At 38.4% G+C, this 20,912-nt stretch overlaps 1 protein-coding gene across 1 annotated transcript in view; it reads left to right on the top strand.

Moving 5' to 3' along the window:
• Window positions 1–20,912, top strand: part of SNTB1 (syntrophin beta 1) — a 253,711-nt gene that overhangs the window by 78,863 nt on the left and 153,936 nt on the right. Inside the window, exon 2 of the mRNA XM_063079994.1 lies at window positions 20,013–20,229. Within this exon, the coding sequence (XP_062936064.1) occupies window positions 20,013–20,229 (217 nt within the window). The remainder of the gene's footprint in view (window positions 1–20,012; window positions 20,230–20,912) is intronic.

The following is a 20,912-nucleotide window of genomic DNA, read 5'->3' as shown; positions in this document are numbered from 1 at the left end:
CTTTAGAAGTGTGGTGATTGAATAAGCAGCTTCTGACCCTGGCCCTGTCTCTGTGTCTGGAGCAACACAATACAAGTCCATCTTGACCCAGGCCGCCTTCCACTCTGCCCATCGTTCTTGGCCTATTAACCATCTGTTCTGGGGGAGAGACCAATCCAATAACCAAGTCAACTGTGTAGACTCCTGCCCGGCCTCTGCTGTTGATGCTGGAAACTTCCCCATGATGAAGAAAGGCAACCTCAGTGCTCTGGAAGCTTAGCATTATCTGCTGGCTGAGAATCTCCCTCAGTAAAACTGAAATCATAGAGTATGTTGTGGCAAAGTTGCAACAAAAAAAGCCATTGATGAGCAGGAGTTTTCGTCACATTCCCTGGACCATTAGAGTCACCCAAGCATTTCTTTGGCTAAGTCTGCCTCTCTGCAAGGGCACCGTGTTTTAGCTCTTGACTTATGCAGTGGGAAAATTATCTTAATATAGAGCAGGCCCATTTGAGTGAGGTTCAGTGGGCTGCATCCCAGGGTCTGTGAGAGCAGGTGATATTTCATATCGTCAAGACAGAACTGAAAGGAACATTAAACTGCATTTCCATTATCAGTGAGGTCCTTAGTGGCCTGAGGATCAGAATCAGAGCATTCTAATCAGTCTGCCTAATGTTTTCCTGGGCAGCCTCCCACAGGCCTATGATTAGTTTGCATAGGAAGTCTGAACCACCTTTCGCAGGGGAAAGAGTGATCCACAGGAATGCCTAAAGACTGATGATCCAGGGAGAGATTCAGTGACAAGTTAAAAGGCCTTGTACTATGAACAAAAGGGTCACTTCTGGGGAACCTAATGATTTCTGCAGAAAGCATTAGCTCTCTCGTCTGGAATATTAAAATCCATGAAAACTGTTGTGAGGGGATCTGCAAGGAAATTCCTGGTCAGAGAAGCCCAAGCCCTGATCCTCTTGGCCTTTGCCCTCATGTGAATTATTTATCAGTCCCCAAGCCACTTAATAGTAGCAAAATCTTCTATTTCCCATGCCAAATCATAAAATTTTAGAATTTCTGGTTGTAGGGAAGGTCAAGGGCATGGAAACTGAATGCCAGTGTCATGCTTAGTTTCTCAACCAGGGACTGCACAGCACACTTCCAGCCCCCACGGGAAACCTCCGATGAGAGGGAACTCCCTGCCTGTAGCTGTGGCCATTTCTGATTGTTAAAAGTTCTTATTATCTACCAAAATCATGAACTTCAACTGTCAAAAAAACAAGACCTATATCTTAACCTCTAACATCCTCCCCAAGGGAGGGAGGATGTGTATTTGCAAAGTCAGCTGCTGGAATAGATGATAAACTACAAGTATAGACCTTCACAAAAATAGAATATTTCACCTAGATTGTTGGCTAAGGAATCAGTCTTGCTCTGTATGAATGTATGAAGAAAATAACATTCTGTCATGTGAATAGTTTAAGTAGTGATGAAAAATTTAAGGTTACTAATGTATGAAAACACTTTGAAGTGAAATTTTCAAGTGAAAATTGTCAATAATCATGATAATAATAATAGTAGAATTCTGCATAGAATATAATCTTCACCCTCAGGCAGTCAGCCTGTGGCAGAGGTACTTGAAGTAGGAAAATTTATTCCTGTGTTCATTCATTCATTTATTCATACATTCATCAAATATTTATTGGGTACCAACTATGGGCTTAGCCCTAAAACAACAGAGTTGAAAGACCTGAGTTTCTTCCACTCGAAGGAGCCCAGAGTCTAGTGGGAGAGGTGATGATGTAAACCATTCATTACGACTCGCCAAGAAAAGGAGCCTCAGGGTTTTACTGGAACTGTGGAATTACACCTGGATTAAAGCAGAAGAAATTTCCCAAGGTAAATGGGACCATCACAGATTGATATCAGATGGTTTTCTTCATCGCTTCCTCTGGAATCGCTATTTCCTTGATGAGTTAAGAGATTTGGCTTTTTGATTAACCCAGACTCATTACTTTCTCAAAACATTTCCTCCGCTGCTGTGCAAGTAGGACAGTATTATTGCAAATGAAAAGGGTGCTTAATAAATACGAAGCAAGGAGGGGCAGAAAGAAAGGAAAATACCACCTGTATCTCTCACCTGTCATTTCAACCTCTGTTCTGTGCCAAGTAAATCAGTCTTGGTGCTTGACATCCCACGAAATCTTGCATAGAAACTTAACTGTGTCTTACCTGCCCTCTTTGTTATCATACCTTCTAGGCATTCTCTTTTGTTTATCACTCCTTAAAGGGGGCATCTTTAAATCCTGAAGCTCAAGTCTGTCTTTTTCTTTTTTTCTTTTTTTTAATCACTTTTCTCCCCTAGATGTGCAACTCATGTGATGCGAACTAATTTGCTGTTGTTTTCTGGGCTCTGTTGAATAATTGCCTGCCTCACTTTTTGATGAGAACCAAGAAACTTGAGCATGGAATAAAAATAAAATGTAAACCCCACTTAAATATAAGCAATTTATCCTTCATTAACAGTTAGGATAATGAACCAAATTTTCTGCTTCTCCCACAAGGATGTTGTGAGCTTAATGAGACCAAATGAGCACATGCTTTGACATTCATGCACTTAAGCTAAATTTATACTGGAGAAGTGAATGGGTGGAAGTTGGGACTGAATGACCTTGAATGTGCCTTTTTAAAGGAAATGGAGCTATGCATGTAGAGGAAAAGGAAAAGAAGAGAAAGTTAGGAGATAAAAGTTGGATATGTATTTTTTATAACATCTACAGTTGTGTACTGAAAGAGAATTCAGTGAGAATTTATATCTTGGATACATGAAATTTCTTCAGTTTGTGCTATTATGTAGCTCATCTTTTCACAGAAATCCAAGATGCTGACAGATCAAGAGGTTTAACATTTCAGATCCTTTCAACATTCTGCAAATGCAATAAATATCAGAGGTGGCTTGTATTGAATATAAGAACAGATGTTGTTTCTGCAGGAAGCAGGATAGAAACTTACACTCACTCACAGGCTTGCAGTAACTTGGAGGAAATTTTCTTCCATACCTTGCTCTAAATGTGACTTGGAACCTTCCATTATGATATTTCAGTAAACGTTATATATCTTTTTGTTTCCTTGAAGGGCATCATTCTTGCCCAAGTTGCCATCTGGATAAGAAGTCATTTTCAAAGCTTATCTGGTCAATCAACGGGTTTCTGAACTTTTTGCTTGAGGGCTTGGAATTTATACTCAAACCTCACCCTCTAAGAGAGATTCTTGGGAAAAATCTTTGGAAATGGTTCCTGCTTCCTCTCTAGAGGGAAGACAGTGCTTTTAATGATGAATACCTCTACCAGAAATAAAGGATTTAAAATATGTGTGTCAGTGATTCTGTTTCCTTCTAGAGTGTGCATTTATTTATTGTGGCCAAATCACCTTCTGTGAAATGCAGTATTGATATCATACTTGTGAGGCCAGGCTTCAGTTCTCTTGAAAAGCTGAATTACACAGCTGACCAGAATTGACAGCTCCAGCTTTGGCTCCTGCTGGAGACAGTGTTATGGATGACTTTGTACACACTGGTCTCTCAAATGTAATCTGACATACGTGGGGCTCCATTTCTGTAGTGGGCAAAAGGGAATGTTTCAGAACTATACGTGGAAGGTGCTCTTGGTGTCTGTGCAAAGCAAAAATTTTAATTTTGGTCCAGTAGGCTAAATTCAACTCAGCTTAGCAACAACCAAAAAAAAAAAAAAAAAATGGAGAAGAAGAAGCCACATATATGCCAGACTAAAAGGAGGCTCACCCTGGAACATTGCTCATCTGTCATCCAGATGTTACAGGGCTGCTGGTCCACATCCCTTCTGAGCCTGAAGGTCGTAATGGATGAGTCTAACAGATGATGTGCATTACAGGTGTTGCTTTTACTACTTCAGGTTACTAGATAGCTGTTGGGAGGGATACTTAATGCCTAAGAGGGTAAAATTAAAATTTAAATAGTTTCACACAGGATCAAACTAAAAAGATGAAATGTAATAGGGATGAGATGAAAAGTTCTGTCATAGAGTATTCAAGATAAAAATCACTTTAACATGTAGGATAGGGAGAACTGTATTATAAGTAGCTCATGTGAAGAAGTCTTTTAGAAATTTTCATGGCTCTGGTTTCCATAATAAAGTGATAGGATACTAGGCTCCAATGATAGAAGTATGGTGTTCCATACATAAAGAGGAGAGGTCAGCCCCCCCTTTTACCTCCTTGATCAGCTCATACCTGAAACCCTAATAGTTAGAAACATTCAAATGAGGATAAGGAGAGTGACCAAGTGGTTGAAAGTTTCAAGAAGTAAAGAAACCATACATTAAATGAGATAGCAGAAAGTGGTGCAGAGTATAAACTCTGGAGTCGGACTGCTAGGGTCCAGTTCCTAGCTCTTCTATTGCCTGGCTTTGTGGCCCTGAGCAAATTAGTTTCTCCACATGTGAGTTCTTTCATCTATGTCATAGGATTATTGTGAGATTAAATCATTTAATATCAATAAAAAATTTACAAGGAACTTGGCATGGTAAACACCATGTCAGTTACCAGTATTAGGGGTTATTTAACCTAGAAAAGAGAAGATTTATGGAACCTAAATAACTAAGGGTTGGGCTAAACTCACTCTGTGTATCTCTGCAGAGCAATGAATACAAATTATAAGGGTAAGATTTGGGTTCAATATAAGAAAAGACCGGGAAGCGGGGACTTCCTTATTGCTAGTGACATTCAAGCAGAACCTGGATGAGATATCTCCCAGCCACACTGCAGAAAATAACTCTACTTTGTGGAAGAGTTGATTGTTTCTAAAATCCCTTCAAGCTGTCATTTTCTGTGGTTTCTTCTGGAATACGGCTAATCAACATGCCCAAACCAGGTGCCAATATAGTTAGGGCAGTTCATGGTAGTATTACCGAGTAAAATGATGTACATTTCTTCACTATTATATGCTTATTAGCTACATATCAGTTGTGTGACAATGGGACAGTTTGTTAAGCTATCTGGGTCTTAGAATCATCATCTGTAAAATGAGGAAAACAATGCCTTCCTTAGAGTGGCAATACAATGTAATAGTTTAATATATGAGCCACAAAAAATGATTACATTGTGTACTGTTGAATACAGTAATTATCCTGATTTGAGCATCATATATTGCACACAGATATTGATATTCAGTGCTGTACCCCACAGATATATACATCAATTATGCTTCAATAAATAAATCTCCACAGTCAGAGGATCTTCCACTTACAAGCTTACAAGATGGGCTTCTTTGAGCAAGGGAGGTAATCTCTCTGTAACTCAGTTTCCTCACCTGATAATAACAGTACTTATCTCAGAGTATTTTTATAAGGATTAAATAATTTTAAAAAAATATATCCAAAGCCCTTAGAATACAGCCTAGCACATATCTGTCACCCAAATTTAAGTATTACTATTATGTTGTTACTGTTATTGTTACGAAATTTCAGTGTGAAAGTTCATTGTAAAGATACCAATCTCTTTTTTAGCCTTAAGAACTGTCAAAATTGTAAATACTTAAAGTATCATGGCTTTCATTCATTTGTTGCACATACATTGAGCCCCAACTCTGTGCATCGTGTGAGACCAGACATGGCAAGATAGATAATCAGTTGGACATACAAGTTCCTGTTTCTAAGAATTCCCAGGAGAAAAGACCTACAACCTAAAACCTGGGAATTACTACAGAATATAATTCAATGTACACAAAAAATAGTCTAAAGTTTGTTCATCTGGTATTAGTATGTACTGAGAGGATATGGATTAATGAGGTCTACAGACTTGATTCTTCAACAATTTGCCAGCAAGCTCCTCACTATCACAAAATAATCATAATTTCTCTTCCTTGGGAAAATATAGCAACTATATAACAGCTATACCCTAACATCTGGAGACAGGAAGTGAATAATAGGCAGAAAGGATGTGTGAACACTCAACTGCAAATATTGTTTTTACTCCTTCCGAGACAGAAGATCACATGTGAACGGGCTTTACATCAGAAGGCAGGAAGTGCCTCTCTTACTTCCCTCTTACAGGTATCAGTATCTCTGCAAGATAAAACTATTATTCCAGGTGTAGCTCAGCAATAATATCCTGCAAAACAAACTTGGGGCTCAGAAAATTTGCATTTACTTTTCAGTAGCAGAAACCTAGAGACATTAAGCTTTTTCAAAGAAACCACATTAAATTTTTTTTAAAAAAAGGAATCATCACCAAAGGCAGACTCAGGCAAGGTGTGAGATTTTTTTTTTCCACCCCACCCTGGATATGCTGCAAACCTAAAGTAATCGAAGAGGCATTGTAGGGTAAGGTGGATGGGTGGGTGGGAGGTGGGGGGTGTGGAAACACCAGGGCCCATCAAACTAGGCAGTGTTATGAATACCTGCTATTTTGAAAGTGCTTTCCACGATTTCTCATTTCATGCTTACTGACATCCCCACCTGAAATATGAATAAGTTAAAAAGGCCTTTTAGAATCTGACTATGCATCTCTTTGTTTAAAACTTCCATGACCCAGGAAGTGAGAGCCTAACAGCTTCCCCCACCGACTTCCACCTCCTCCCCAAAACACATTAGTTATGCACAAATACATCTTGCTCCACAGAACTAATGCCTAGGGGACTCACCTGAATCTGACCTCACTGCTTCTGCTCTGGATTTTCTCTTAAAGGCCAAACTTAGCTTGGCCTTCTTTCGAGAGAGTAATTTCCAATAATTAGATCAGGATGACAAAGAGGCATAAGCAAGCTTCTTTGATCTGTCAGGGCCAGGAGAATGAAACCTCACACGATTTAACTCCAAATCTCCAGAAGCTCCACTTGACTCTGAGCAGTCAAGATAGGAAGGTTTTTCTTTGGTTTTTTTTTTTTTGGGGGGGGGGAGGTTTGCTGTTTTTTTTTTTTTTTTTTTTAAAGAAGTAAAAAGGGGCTAATGGTGAGCATCAGTGAATGGATATAACCTTTTACAATAAATAAACCCAAAGGCAGATGGGCAAATTGAAGTTCAGGGAGTTTAAGTACCTTACCTCAATCAAGCACCTGATGCGGAATTTGATCCTACATCTTCTAAATCTAATTTGAAAGTCCCTTTCACCATAACTACAGCTGTAATGATACAACTAGCTCAAGTAACATGGAGACATGGCTAGATTATTGTGGTTAATGAGCAATGAGTGGGTGCTGATGCTGAGAAACTCTGTGGATATTGGGGGATTAAATTAATAAACTCTGTAATGATTACATTAGACTGCACTTTATCAAAATATTCCACATCCATCATAATGAAAAAAATCTAAAGGTCATGTAGGAAAGTCTAAAAAATAGACAAACTTCTGTTACATTTGATGGAAATAAAAAAGGTAACAGAAAATCAGTATTATAAATCAAAGGGGAGATAACATCAGATATAGTAGAGATTAAAACAACAAATAATCTCTAGACTATAAAAAAAACCTTTTGACAGCTTTATGATAATAAATTTGAAAACTTAGATGGACTGTACAAATCCTAGAAAAAACAGACTTATTAAAACTGACCTAAGTAGAAATAGACAGCAAGCATAGTTAGTTCTATAACTCATAAAGAAATGAAAATGCTAGTTAAATTCTTCTCACAAAGAAAACACCAGAACTAGTTTAATAGTGAATTCTACCAGATTTTAAATGAATAGCTCATTCAAAACTTAAACTATTTCCGAGAATAGACAAAGAAAAAGCCTCCTCAATTTATTCTATGAAGCAAATATAACTTTAATAACAAAACCAGACAAGAAAATTTTTAAAAAGAAAAACTGCCAATCCATTTCATTTATAAATATAAATCCAAAAATGCTAAACAAATTATCTGCAAACCAAGTCCAACAAATGATATAGAAGACAGTAGTAGTACAATATGACCAAGTTTGGATTATGTGAATATTGCAAGACTGGTTAATTATTTAAAAATGTATATTATCATTCAGTATATTAACAGATAAAAGGAGAAAAATATATGGTTATGTAAATAAATGAGGAAAATTCATTTTATATTTTACAAACTCTAGCAGGAGACGATAGTAAAATTTAAAAAGTCTTCAGTAAACCAGAAATAGAAGGTAACTTTCTTAACTTGATAAAGAACATCTACTAGAAAAAAAAAAAAAAATCTACACCAAACATTTATAAATGGAGAAATGCCACAAGCATCTCTTTGAAAATCAGGACTGAAATGACGATATCCTCTATTACCACTGTATGCAATTTTTAACTGGAAGTCCTAGGCAATGCTAAAAGACAAAAAAAAAAAAAAAAGTAATGCAAGGACTGAAAGGTTAAAAAGTTAAACAAATGAATGTATAAATGAATAAATGAGAGAGTGAAACAAGAAGGAAAGAGGGAAGAGGATAAGGCACCTAGAGCTTCTTATACCTGAATTTTCATCATGGCTGGGGTCCTAGTTTTCTGTGTAGTTGTTTGAAAATCATTTAACTCTCTTAAATTCGTAAGCTCCCTTAATCTATAAAATCAAGGTTTTTACTACCTTGGTTATTTAGGTAGACAGTGATGCCATTAAAAAGGATAGAAAATAGAAGAAGAAACATAGTCCTGGGGGACGAGAGAGATCTATTTCAGTTTTGAAGATGCATGTTTTGAGATGTGGATAGAACATCCATGAAGAGAGAGAGATTGGCAGACAGTAGAATTATGAGCCTGGAGCTTTGGCAAGTGGTCCCAGTGGAAGGAAATGTAACATAACATAAATAAATGTAACATAATGTAACAAAACAATCATAGTGGTTAACACTTAGGGATTGCTAAACAAACATCCAGGGTTTTACATAGATTACATCTTTTAATTCTCACAACCACCTCATGAGAGATAGGCCTCAAAGTTGTGGTGTTCCTCTCAAGCCTGATTCCAAAGCCCTTCTTCTTGCCCACTATGCTGTGCTGAGTGGCCTTTTGGAATCAGAACTGACTTAGAATCTTCTTTACCCAAAGAACTATAAGATCTTAGGCAAGTTGCTACAGTTCTCTAAGCCTGAGATTTCTTCTTTAGGAAAAGAAGAAAATAAACTAATAGCATGGGGTTTTTGTGTATATTAAACCAGATAATATATGTAAAGTGTCTGCTATATAAAAAAAAGTATACCATAAATGATAGCTCCCTTTACCCTTTCTGCCCAAGGCAAACTTTTCAGGAACAGACATAGAGAACAAGGACAAAGGGAGTTGGCAGGTGTGTAACACCCTAGAGCCATTTTGGGGGTTCACACATTAGTAATACTTACGTTCTAAGCTATCCACATCACCACCACTCCCCCACCTTCTTTGCAGACAGCCCTGGTGGGCCAACTAAAAGGGCAGAAGGTAATGATCAAAGCTCAAAAAAGAAATAGATGTTGAATTGAACAGATGACTTAACCCTTCCTCCTGTTCTAAAACACTGTATGTCTGATCTCATCTGGGAGAAGGGAAGAACAGGGAAGAGGTTGTGAGTGTTGTGAAGGGAAAGCTCAGACTGAACAACAGGAAGAGAATTGGGTTATTCAAGTGCCAGTACAGTTTACCTAAAAGATTACAGACTTCAAGTTGGATCAACCTGGCTTAGGCTCCTGATGGCTCCACAAATGGCTATGTGGAACATTTCCTGAACTCCCTAAGCTTCAGTATCTACAACTGTAAAATGGGGGTTAATAATATATAACTCACAGATTTGCTATTAAGTTAGATAATATTTTGTTATGGTTTAAATGTGTCCCCTCCAAAATTCATGTTGAAACTTCATCTCCATTGTGTGGTTTAGGAGGTGGGGCCTTTTGTGAAGTGATTAAGTCATGAGGGTTCCGTCTTCATGAATGGATTAGTGCCTTACAGAAGGGCTGGAGGGAATTAGCCTAGGCTCTTTTTGCCTTTCCACCTTCTGCCATGTGAGGGCACAGCATCTTTCCCCTCCAGAGGATGCAGCAACAGGCGCCACCTTGAAAGCAGGGAACAGGGACTTCACCAGAAGCCAGACCTCCTGCTTCCTTGATCTTGGACTTCCCAGCCTCCAGAACTGTGAAAAATTAATTTCTTTTCTTTATAAATTACCCAGTCTCGGATATTTTGTTATAGTATCACAAGTGGACTTGGACAATATTAAATATTAAGTAAAACGATATTTAGCACACATTCAGAAATGTTCTACAAGGCAGCTTTGCCTAGGTACCAATATGAATCTCAAAGCAATTACTAGAAAATATTTTAGGGCATATTTGCCTGCACTTAGAGAAGAATACAAAGCAGAAATCTTTTTGGCTTGTGCAAGAGACAAACCATCGTCTGTGGTAGAACAATGAAACCAAGGTATTCATTGACAGAGTTTTAACAAGCCTGGGGCAGGTAGCCTGAAAATATCTCATGTCAACTTTGTGATTCATGTTGCTTTTATAGAGCAAAGGTAGTGCTATGGTTGACTGATTCTGGGTATGAAACAGTTTTCTACTGGCTGAAAGACAATTTGAACCGCCTCAATGTAAATAACACCTTTTGGCATCATTTTTAAAAAATCATTTTTAAAAAAATCTTTATACATGATAAATTCTATTGTCCTAAGCAAAGTATACCAACACCCTTCTGAGGCAAGGTCCCTCAGACCAAAGCTTAGGGCTGCTAAATGGGAAATCCTGGCTGTGAATTATGGACTGAACATTCTTATTGTCCATTGTGCTGGATCTCCAGGCTTCCTTCCATGCAAAATGCCGTGTAAACAGTAGGTGCAGATGCAATCAGTTCCACTTCGCCGACTTGCTCTTAAATGAACTAATATACTTCACGCATTTAGAGCAGGGTCCAGTACCTTGCAAGTAATCAATAATTGCTGGGTATTGTTATTATTCTACAGCCAGAGTTGGCAAACTACAGTCTGAGGGTCAACTCTGGCCCACTGCTTGTTTTTGTAAATAAAGTGTTATTGGAATGCAGCCACACTAATGTATTTACATATCGCCTATGACTTTCTTCATGCTACGGTGACAGAATGGAGTTGTGACAGAGACGCTGAGGCCCACAAAGCTCGAAAACTTCTGTTTGGTTCTTTACAGAAAAAGCTTTCCAGCGCCCATTATGGAGTGCATGCATTCCTAACCCTTGTCTTTTGCTCTTTGGTCTTGTAACCTTGGATGCATGACTAGCATATTCTCTGGCCTCTGCTACTTCATCTGTAATAATGATCAGTTATAAGACTCTCCTCCTAATGAACAAATCTGTGAAAAATTAGATCTTGGAGATCTTATTTGCCATTCATTTGCTCAGAAGTTTCATGTTTTATAGCCAGACCTTTGTGCTAATTACTGTGAATATAGATGTGAATAGGTGAGTCTCTAAGTTTTTATGTTTTGTAACACTAATGAGTACTTACCATGTGCTAAACACAGTTCTGTGGCCTTTGTGTGTGTTAACTCATTTAATCCTCATAACTATTCTCTGAGGTAAGCACTACTATTTATTCTCATCATATGGATGGAGAAATGGAGTCACTGAGAAGGAAAGGAGATTTTCCCAAACTCACACAGGTGGCAGGTGGCAGAGCTGAGATGTGTTCTTATATAATCTGGCTCCAGAGTCTAGAGTTTTAATTTCCACTGTAAAGCAGTCACTCAATTTTGAGGGCCTTATGGTTCCACCACAGGAACCTATTATACAAACAAATAATTGCACATGATTGTAAATTTTTAATGTTTGTAAGCTGATCAGCACAGAGCCTGGCATGGAATAAGCCATTGCCATGATGTTTATGGCCCTGATGCTATCTATGGCTGTCAGTGGAGGTTCACAAAGCATGGTTGGAGTTTAAGGGAGGTGTGACACCTGGAGGTGTCAGGAGCACTTCAAAAAGGAGATCTTACCTGAACTGAGACTTAAAGGATGTAAAGAGGAGTTTTCCAGAAAGGTTTCCATGCAGGGGAAACTGCATGAGCAAAGAAGAGAGGCAGGAGAGAGAGAATGTTCAGATAATTAAATAGTCCTTCTCTATGGTTTGCATGTGAACTACGGGGATCAAGTCAACCAGGAGAAGTCAGGAAGTGGTCAGAGGCAGATGGTGATGGGCTTTGTGTGAACTGGGACAGACCCAAGTCCTCTAGTGTGTGTCATCTTTTGTGCAGTGCCTTGTATTGTTTACTTCTTTAATGGTGGAAACATTAACCCCCAACACGTACGTGTATGTTAGAATGTCAGCACCTAATAAGGGCGGGGCTATCTGTCTTGTTCACCGGTATAACACCAACATTCAGGGTCCTCCAAGAGTGCATTAAACATTTGTTGAATTAACGAGTAACTAAATCAGTCATTGTGCACTGGGTGGTTGTAGGACTGACTGCCCATGGGTTGTAAGACTACCATGGCTGTAAGACTTTCCAGGGTCCACTGGCTTATTCTTGGGGCAATTATCTTGCTTTGTTGAAGAATCAAGGTAGATCATGTTGAATGATTGCACTGTCTAAAACAGGATAATTTTAAGATAGTCTTTTACTTGGAGGCCAGAGATTACCCAACAAATTCATACCTAGTTTATTTTATTCCTGACTCCAAATATTATAATTCAGCATCCTCACCCAGAATGTCCTAGGACCTCTTGAGAACCTTTTGGCCATCCTTCAAGTGCCTCTTAGAATCCTGCCTTCGAGAACCCACCTTGCAGAATGGAAGTGAAATAAATATTGATAAGAGAATGAAAATAATGATTCTTGTAGATGAGGCTGCCAAACCAAAGACAAAGTAACCTGAGTACATAATCTCAACATAGGCTTATTTTCATATTCGTCAGGTGCCTGTAGGTTTTGGTAAAAAGTCGGCAGACACATCTGCTTGGCACACATTTTAACATGGCTATTTGTTGGTGATGACACCAACAGATATCAGGTAAGGCATATTCTTTTTTTCTTTCTTTCTTTTCTTTTTTTTTTTTTTTAATGTTGTCAGAAGCAGCAGCTTCCCAAGGAAACATAGAATGTTTGAAGGGTTGAGACCTTATTTCCCTCTTTTGACAAGTGAGCAAAATGAGATCTGGGGAGGTGAAGTGACTTGCCCAGGGCTGGAGAACTAGTTAATGGCAGAGCTGGAACTGTCATCCAGGTCCCCAGCTCCCAGGGCCAATTCTCTTTCCACTGCACCACTCAGCCTCCTGAGAGATTAGCTACTGCTTCTGAGAAACACATTGCCTCCTTCATCATTTCTTGGTCTTTTTTGGAAATAGCGATGATTTCCCTCTGCATCTTTTCTTTCTAAGATGACTTAGGAAAATGTCATTAAGGACAAGTCTTATATTGCATTTTGTCAGCAAATCCGACTGTCACCAAACTGTCCCCAACTTGAACGTGTCACCAAAGGTCTGAATGCCCGGGTTTCTTGCCTCCAGCTGATACCTTTTCCCCTTAATCACATTAGAAAATACACACTTTGTGTTCACATCCCTTAGAATAATGAAATATTTCTTTTCCTGGAAATACATGAACTTATCAGATGGACTTTCAAGCTCCTCAGAAATTGGCCTGGTAGGAGAGGCGATTGGATTTGCCTAAAGCATTTCCTCATTAGTAGCCTGTGTATGCTTTTCCTTTCAAATGTCATCCGGCTGCTCTAACAAAGATTTAATTGTGGCAACTTGGGACCTTAGCAAACTTTGGCTTTACTGAATGCTCTTTTGTAAGCCTGTCTTTCCAATGAGAAACTACAAACAAATTGAAAGTGATTGAATAGATTATTGGTTTGAAGACGACTTCTTCTGGCTCTCCTCCCCTTTTTTGCAACTGAAGATTGGAATTTTAATTGCTTAACTACAGCTTTTAATTCATAATGCCCAGAAAGGGCATGATTTATTAATTAGTCCTGATTATTAGGCACCCTGAACTTAGGCCTGGCTGCTTCATGATGGGTTTCAACAGCTCTTTGCCTGAAATTATTGTCTGTAAGCACATGGTGGTGTAATTATGCAGATACTAGCTGTTGAGTTCTGCCAGGTTAAACCCTCTATTATGAATATATATTATAGTGTCTTAAAAGGCGTTTATTGAAATGCCATAGTTTAATAGTTCAGGCTTACAAAATCTAGCTCTCTTATATTACAGGCAACAGCCTCTTAATTGGATGTTTTCTCCCAGCACATACAAACATTGGCTTAGACTAAACGTACACACACACACACACACACACACACGCATGCACACACCCCAATTAATTAAATTTTAAAAAGTGTGAGAAACAATATTGCTTCATGGTTAAAAGTAAGAACTCTGGAGCCAGTCTGCCTGGATTTGCCTCATGCTTCTGCTATTTTCTAGCACTATAACTTTGGGCAATGACCAACATTACATATTAACCCCTCTCAGGGTCTTTGGTAAAATGGGCATGATTTTAATGCCTGTATCATAGCACTATTGTGAGGTTCAAATGAGTTAGTACACAAAAAACATTTAGCAAAGTGTATGGAATACAGTCATTGTGTTTTTTGCTGATTGCTCTAACACATTTACTTGTACTTACGTGTTATAAAATCTGGTTGTGTTATGCCCTGAAAGAATTAGTGATGTCTCCCTGTGGCAAAAGCTGAGTTGACCTCTAATATTTTTTCTCTTCTTCCATAGTAATAGCTTCCTCTCCCAACCGGTTTTTAGCGGGGTGGGTATAAGGATGTCCAGAGTAAAGAATAAATTTCCTTTCCATCTAGAAGTGGCCATGTGACTAAGTTCTAGTCAGTGGATGGTAAGGAGAAATAGTATGTCAGTTCCTGAAAAGTGTTCTTAAAGGAAGCAGGATGATGTATTCCTCACTTCTTCCTCCTTCCTCCTAATGGGAACTTGGTTGTGATAGCTGGGACTCATGCAGCCGTCTTGGATCATTAGATGGCACACTAGGGATGCAGAGCAATAGGAGAGCAGAAGCCTGAGTGCCTGACAACTTCAGGGGGCAGCACTGCCCAGCAGCCCTTCCCTTTCACTTTAAACTTGTGGAAAATGGATAACAAACCTCTATGTCCTTTAATACACTAACTTTGTCTACTTATTGCAGACAAATCTAGTCTTAGGCAACACCTTTCCCTCCCTGAATTAGTCTATATTCTTACTGTTTTGATTGCAATGTATAGAAATTTCAGGACACAAAAAACCATGAAAAGGTTTCACACACTGTTTATTTCCTATTAGAGGCACTGCTGCCCCATGGCCAACCATAGCTGCACTGGTCTCATTCTCTGCCTGAAGGTACTTAGCCTCAGTCTTTGACCAGTGATGGGGAGGAGGGTGCTTGACAATAGAACTATGCTCATAGCTGATGGACAAGCCTTGTAGAAATTACTTGGAATCTCTTCCAGCAACAAGGGACATTCTGACAACTTGATTACTTCTTCTGAACCCAAAATCTTGGGCCCTTGAAGAAACCCAATGGCAATTTTTGTTTTGTTTTGTTTTCTTTGTTACAAGCACAAGTTTCTATACATATCAAAAAGAAGCAGGACTCCTAAACAAAGGAACTTTAAGCAGAGATGTGTTGATGTTACTTATTCTCCCTCAGGACAGATAAGAAAAAAAGTTCAGTGACTTCGGCATATCTTGCTTAGGAATAGTGATAATAATCTCTTAGTCTTCTTTACTTCCTTGAAATTGAAAACTTGTTTTCTGGGAGTGCCAGAGATCTCAGGACTCATTTAAGGATTTTACTGAGACTTCATCACACTAATAAAAGGCTCTCAGAAGAAGCATAGGTTCTAAAGAAAAGCTAAACCATTGAGTCTGCCCCAAGTATAAAGCAGGATTATACCTATTTCTATCCATCTTGATGGCGAAGATCATAGGTGTTATTCAGCAAAAACAAGTCAGGTTTCTTGAACTTGTGGGTTTGTGTCTTTTCATTAGGAAATTTCTTAGCCTCTTCCACATTTTCTCTACTAAATTTTTCTGGGGCTCCAATTAAACATGTATTAGACCTTCTTATTTCATCCTTCACATCTCTTAATCTCTATTTCATACTTTCTATTTTTTGTATCTTTGTGATATATTCTGTATAATTTCTTCTTATCTACAATTCACTATTTTCTTCTTCTGACATGTCTGTCTATTAAAACTTCAATTCTGGTATTACTATTACTACTATGATGACAACGACTACTAGACATTCTGTTAGGTTCTTTTACCAATCTGTTAGGTCACTTCCTTTTTAAAAAAATAATCTCTGGAAGATTCTCTCAAGCTTTCATTTGTTTCTTTAAACACAGTAAACACACTTGTAGCTTTGCACTAAGTGTGAGACTGTGACTGCTATCAGTTGTTTGTGCTGGTTCTTGCTCACTGTACCTTGTTTCCTTGTATGTAACATTTTCTTTGATTTTATGCCTGCCCATTGCCCTTGAAAATGCTTCATAAGGATTCTGAAACCTAGGATGAAGCGGCCTTCCTCCAGAAAGGACTTGCATTTGATTCTGCTAGGCCCCTGGAGACTTGTGAAGCTTGGGGCCTCTGTAAACCAGGTTACAGATTTAGCACAAGTGCTCATGTCATTTACTTCCTTCCTTCCTTCTTTTCTAGGTTTAAGCATGATTTTTTATCATCTCTCATGGACAGCACAGTCCTCGGCTCATGAAAATTTATAAATTTTGGCTGAATGAATGAATCTATAAATTATCACACCTACCTTATGAACTTATTTTCTCTGTCTTTATTTTCAGTCGGTCAGTTAAAAGGATTACTCTATATTGAATATTATTTCCTATAGCATGTACTTTCTTCAAGGCACTGCTGTGTTTTTTCTCCTTTGCCAATTTTCTTAGTGCTGTGGCATATAGGATGTGGTTGCTTGGTAAATATTTTCTTGCAGGCTAAGACTTGCCACACTCCCCATGCTTCTGTTTGTGAGTAGATCAAACCACACATTTCTGGGATTCCTCACAGCTTAAATGAATATTTAGAGTGTTCCTGGAGTTATCTGTGCAATAACTCCCTATGACCTTGGAATCAGTAGATCTACCTCTGATGTCTTGTCCCTCAAATACACCCAAACTTTCTTTCCAGGAGTTCTCTCTAAAGCTGACCTTTGTTTCTGCCATTCTTTTGTTCATGAACCACCAATGACTGTCACTACTGCCTATAAATAAAGTCCAAACCTATTAGCTAGTCATTTTGTATCCTTCATCTGGGAGGGGTAGCCAGATTTCATGAAAGAATATGATCTTTGGTAAATCAAACACTAGTTTCACTACTTAGTAGCCAGGTGACTCCACATAAGCTAAACTTCAGAGCATCAGGGTGCTGATGTGTACAATAATACTAACCTGCAAAGGATAACCCATGTAAAGCTCCTAGTCTTCACCAGACTTAGAATTACCCTACAAGGCATTTCATTCTAGCAGGGTCTGGAAAGGATAATGATTTATTCTTTTATTGTTTATAGATACTTAATAAATGAAAGATCTTTTATTCATTTTTTTTCTCTAGACCTTAGTTTACTTATGTATAAAGTGGAACCTTAAATGGTCATTTGGAGAGTTTAAATGTGGAAAGATATGTAAAACAGCTGATTTAATACTTGACACATCAGTAAGTAAATGATATATGTTCCTTCTTTATCTTCCTTCCAAACTGAGATCCAGCTTTCCTTTCCTACAGACTTGCAGCAAAAATTATAAATCAGAGAACATTATATAAAAGAAGGATTCTTATTCTTATCTCTACTTTTAAAAGTTGTAGCTACTCTTTAAGGCCAAGTTCAAATGCCTCCTATTCTATAAAACATCCCTGGATTCTCATTCTCACAACACTCATCTCCTGCTTTAGCCAGAGAATAATAATGTAATCAAAAGAAAATCTTCAACCTATCTCAGCTGATGCTTGGATTTTCTTTGTAGCAATAAATATAATTCTACTATATACAAAACTAAGCAAGCAGTGTTCTAGCTTTCAGTAAAATGATTTTAGTGATGAAAAATTCAGTATCTTTAAAAGAGGTCCATTTATTTCAGTTTTGGATAGCTTAAATCTGTCCCCCTAAATTTTGTGCATTTATTCTTAGGTATATCTGTGTTCTTCTTTAAATATATTTCCCAGAAATAAATGATATTCCTTAAAATATACAATCCGTGAATAATCTTTCTCTTTCTGTAACTGCAACCTGTGCTAACAGGTTTGGGGCAACCACGGAGCTGTTTCCTCCTAATTGCATTTATATTTCATAAAATTCTGAAATCTTCTTTTAAAATATGTGTTGGTACTAAATGACTTCTCTTTTATTAACATGGCTGTTGTAGATACCTATGATTAAGTCCCCCAATACATATCCACATTATGTGTATCTGGTTATATTTGGCCTGCTTATTGAATTGTTGTGAGCCTGTCTTGCATCCTCCTAGATCCATCCTTTTCCATGGGTTCTCCCAAGGTACTTTATTCTTGTTATATAATTTAGTTCATTCTGCTTTGTGCCATAGGTTTTGCACTTGTCTTATGTCCTATCTTAGTGGGGTTTCCTAGAAGCAGGGCTTCCATCTGGGGATTGGGCAGCAATTCTGTAGCCTCCCAGGCTTGGGAGCTTCTGTTGGGCCAACGGCAGCTCTACAAAGCAGGAGGGCAGGCACACAGCAGCTAAGGTATAGGAAAAGGTATCTAGATGGGACACCAGCAGCATCCACTATAGTCACCTATGATTTTGTAGCTCTCGAGTATGGAAGCTATATTTTGTTCATCTCTGTAGTCTCCATAAACTTGTCCCTTGTCTTGCACGGTGCAGGCACTAGTTTGTGAAATTGACTCATCAAAGATATGGAGGAAATGCTCCCTGGTTTGTACTCGTTCCAAACCACTGCCATTTGTAATAACAGATACCTGTGAGGGACTCAGCCAAATCCCCCCAAGCAGCAGAGAACAGGAGTGTGTGGGTGATATAGAGAGGGATATGCAAGTTCATATTGTATGTTCCAAGAATCTGGTTGCTCTGTCAACTCAAAAGCTAAGGACCAAATGCTCAAATTCAGAATAGGCAAATAACTTCTTAATCCCAAGGCAAACACACCAAAGAGCAGAACCACGGTCGGTTCCACTTGGCTCTTAAATTATTTTTGTTTTTTAAAAATTTTATGAAAATAATACATGCATATGGTTAAACATGAAAGTACTATAAAGGGGTAATAAATGAATGCTAAAGGCCTATTTCTTCATCATCTTGGCTTTCATTTCTACTTCCTAGAGCTATCCACTGTTAACATTTGCTTGTGTTTTTATCCAGAAATAATTATAGATATGCAAATGTATATATTTATGATTTTATACACAAAGATATTACAGTATATGTGCCACTGTGTACTTTTTTCCCCCACTAATAATAAATCTTACAGGCCTTTTCACATCAACATATCTATATCTGTGTCATTTTTTTTAAACAACTACGTAGATGTCTTACAATTTATTGAATATGTCCTTTTTTTAAAATGGACATTTAGTTTGTTTCTAGTTTTCAGTTCTTATAAATAATGTTTTTGCTGTTACAAATTTTTGCCACTGCAAAATGTGTTCTTGTATGTATTTCTTTGTATATTTGTTTTTAGCACTACTAAACTGAAAACCATATTCTCGCTTCTCAGCTGAAAAACGGCCTCATGGGTAGTGAATGTAACTTCCAAGATTCTTTATGTCTGCATTGAATAATATGTCTTTTGGCTTAAGTTATGCTTTCTCACTCTGCACATTTGTTTCCAGCCTTTTCCCCAGAACGCAATGTATAATCAGAGAAGATAGAAGTTGTCACAGTTGAAAAAAGCTAGAAGTAATTCTCAACCGCAGGACATCATAATAGCAAGTTCTAAGATACACACTGGTATATAATTTAAATAATAGGATAATTATGTTGAGAGGAACAAATTCTGAATTTTGTTTGCAATTTAAGACATTCAATATTAAGAGCTTGTCCAATGCAAGTTTCTTTCAAAAACAAACTTTCCAGAAATTCAACCTCAAGTTACTTAAAAGCGCTTATTGCTGTCTTTTTGCTTGCAGTGAAGTACATGAGAGAAGCCACGCCCTACGTGAAGAAGGGATCCCCAGTGTCCGAGATCGGGTGGGAAACGCCTCCACCTGAGTCCCCTCGCTTAGGGGGCGGCTCCTCAGACCTGGTGTCGTCGCAGCCCTTCTCCTTCCACAGAGACCGGAAAAGCATCCCCCTCAAAATGTGCTACGTCACTCGGAGTATGGCCTTGGCTGACCCAGAGAACAGGTAAAGAGGCTTAATAAAACCCTCCTCCGAATATCAGTGGCTCTCTGGCCTTTGAGATTAAAAGGGGGCTGTTGCCAGTTTGTGCTTGTGTTGTGAAAAGACTGGTTGTTTCCAAACAATTGCATAGAAGGGTCATGCTCACAGCCGGTGCGCTCACTGGCTGGGCACAGTGCGGGCGACACCAAGCCAAGGGTTGCGATCCCCTTCCCGGTCACAAAAAAAATAAAAAAAATAAAAAATGAAAAATAGAAGGGTCATGCTCAGAGAGAGCGACAGTGCCCATTCAAGCCATCCCCCTCCGTCTCTTCCTCCAGCCTTCTTCCTCCTTTCTTTTATTCTCATAAAGACTCTGCACACTGGGCACTGGTTCTGGGAAGAGTTGAAGAATTGGAGTCAGGAGCCTGAGTGCCTTTCCTGGCTCTGTCATTGCCACTCTAGGTGATTTGGAGCAAGTTTCTCAAACCCCTAAACCTCAATTTTGTCATCTGTAAGATGGGAATAATTTAAATAGATATCTTATTGGGTTGTGAGATTAGATAAGGAAATCCATGTACAGTGTTTAGCACAGGAAAATCTTCCATGAATATAAGCTATAGTAATATTTATTATTAATATTACATAGTAATAAGCAAATCTGTTCATTGGCTCTGTGCCCTCAACTGTGTACTTGGAGAGTTAGATGA

Source organism: Cynocephalus volans, chromosome 15 (assembly GCF_027409185.1).
Source record: "Cynocephalus volans isolate mCynVol1 chromosome 15, mCynVol1.pri, whole genome shotgun sequence".
Lineage (NCBI taxonomy): Eukaryota > Metazoa > Chordata > Mammalia > Dermoptera > Cynocephalidae > Cynocephalus > Cynocephalus volans.
This window is presented reverse-complemented; position numbering and strand designations above follow the sequence as displayed.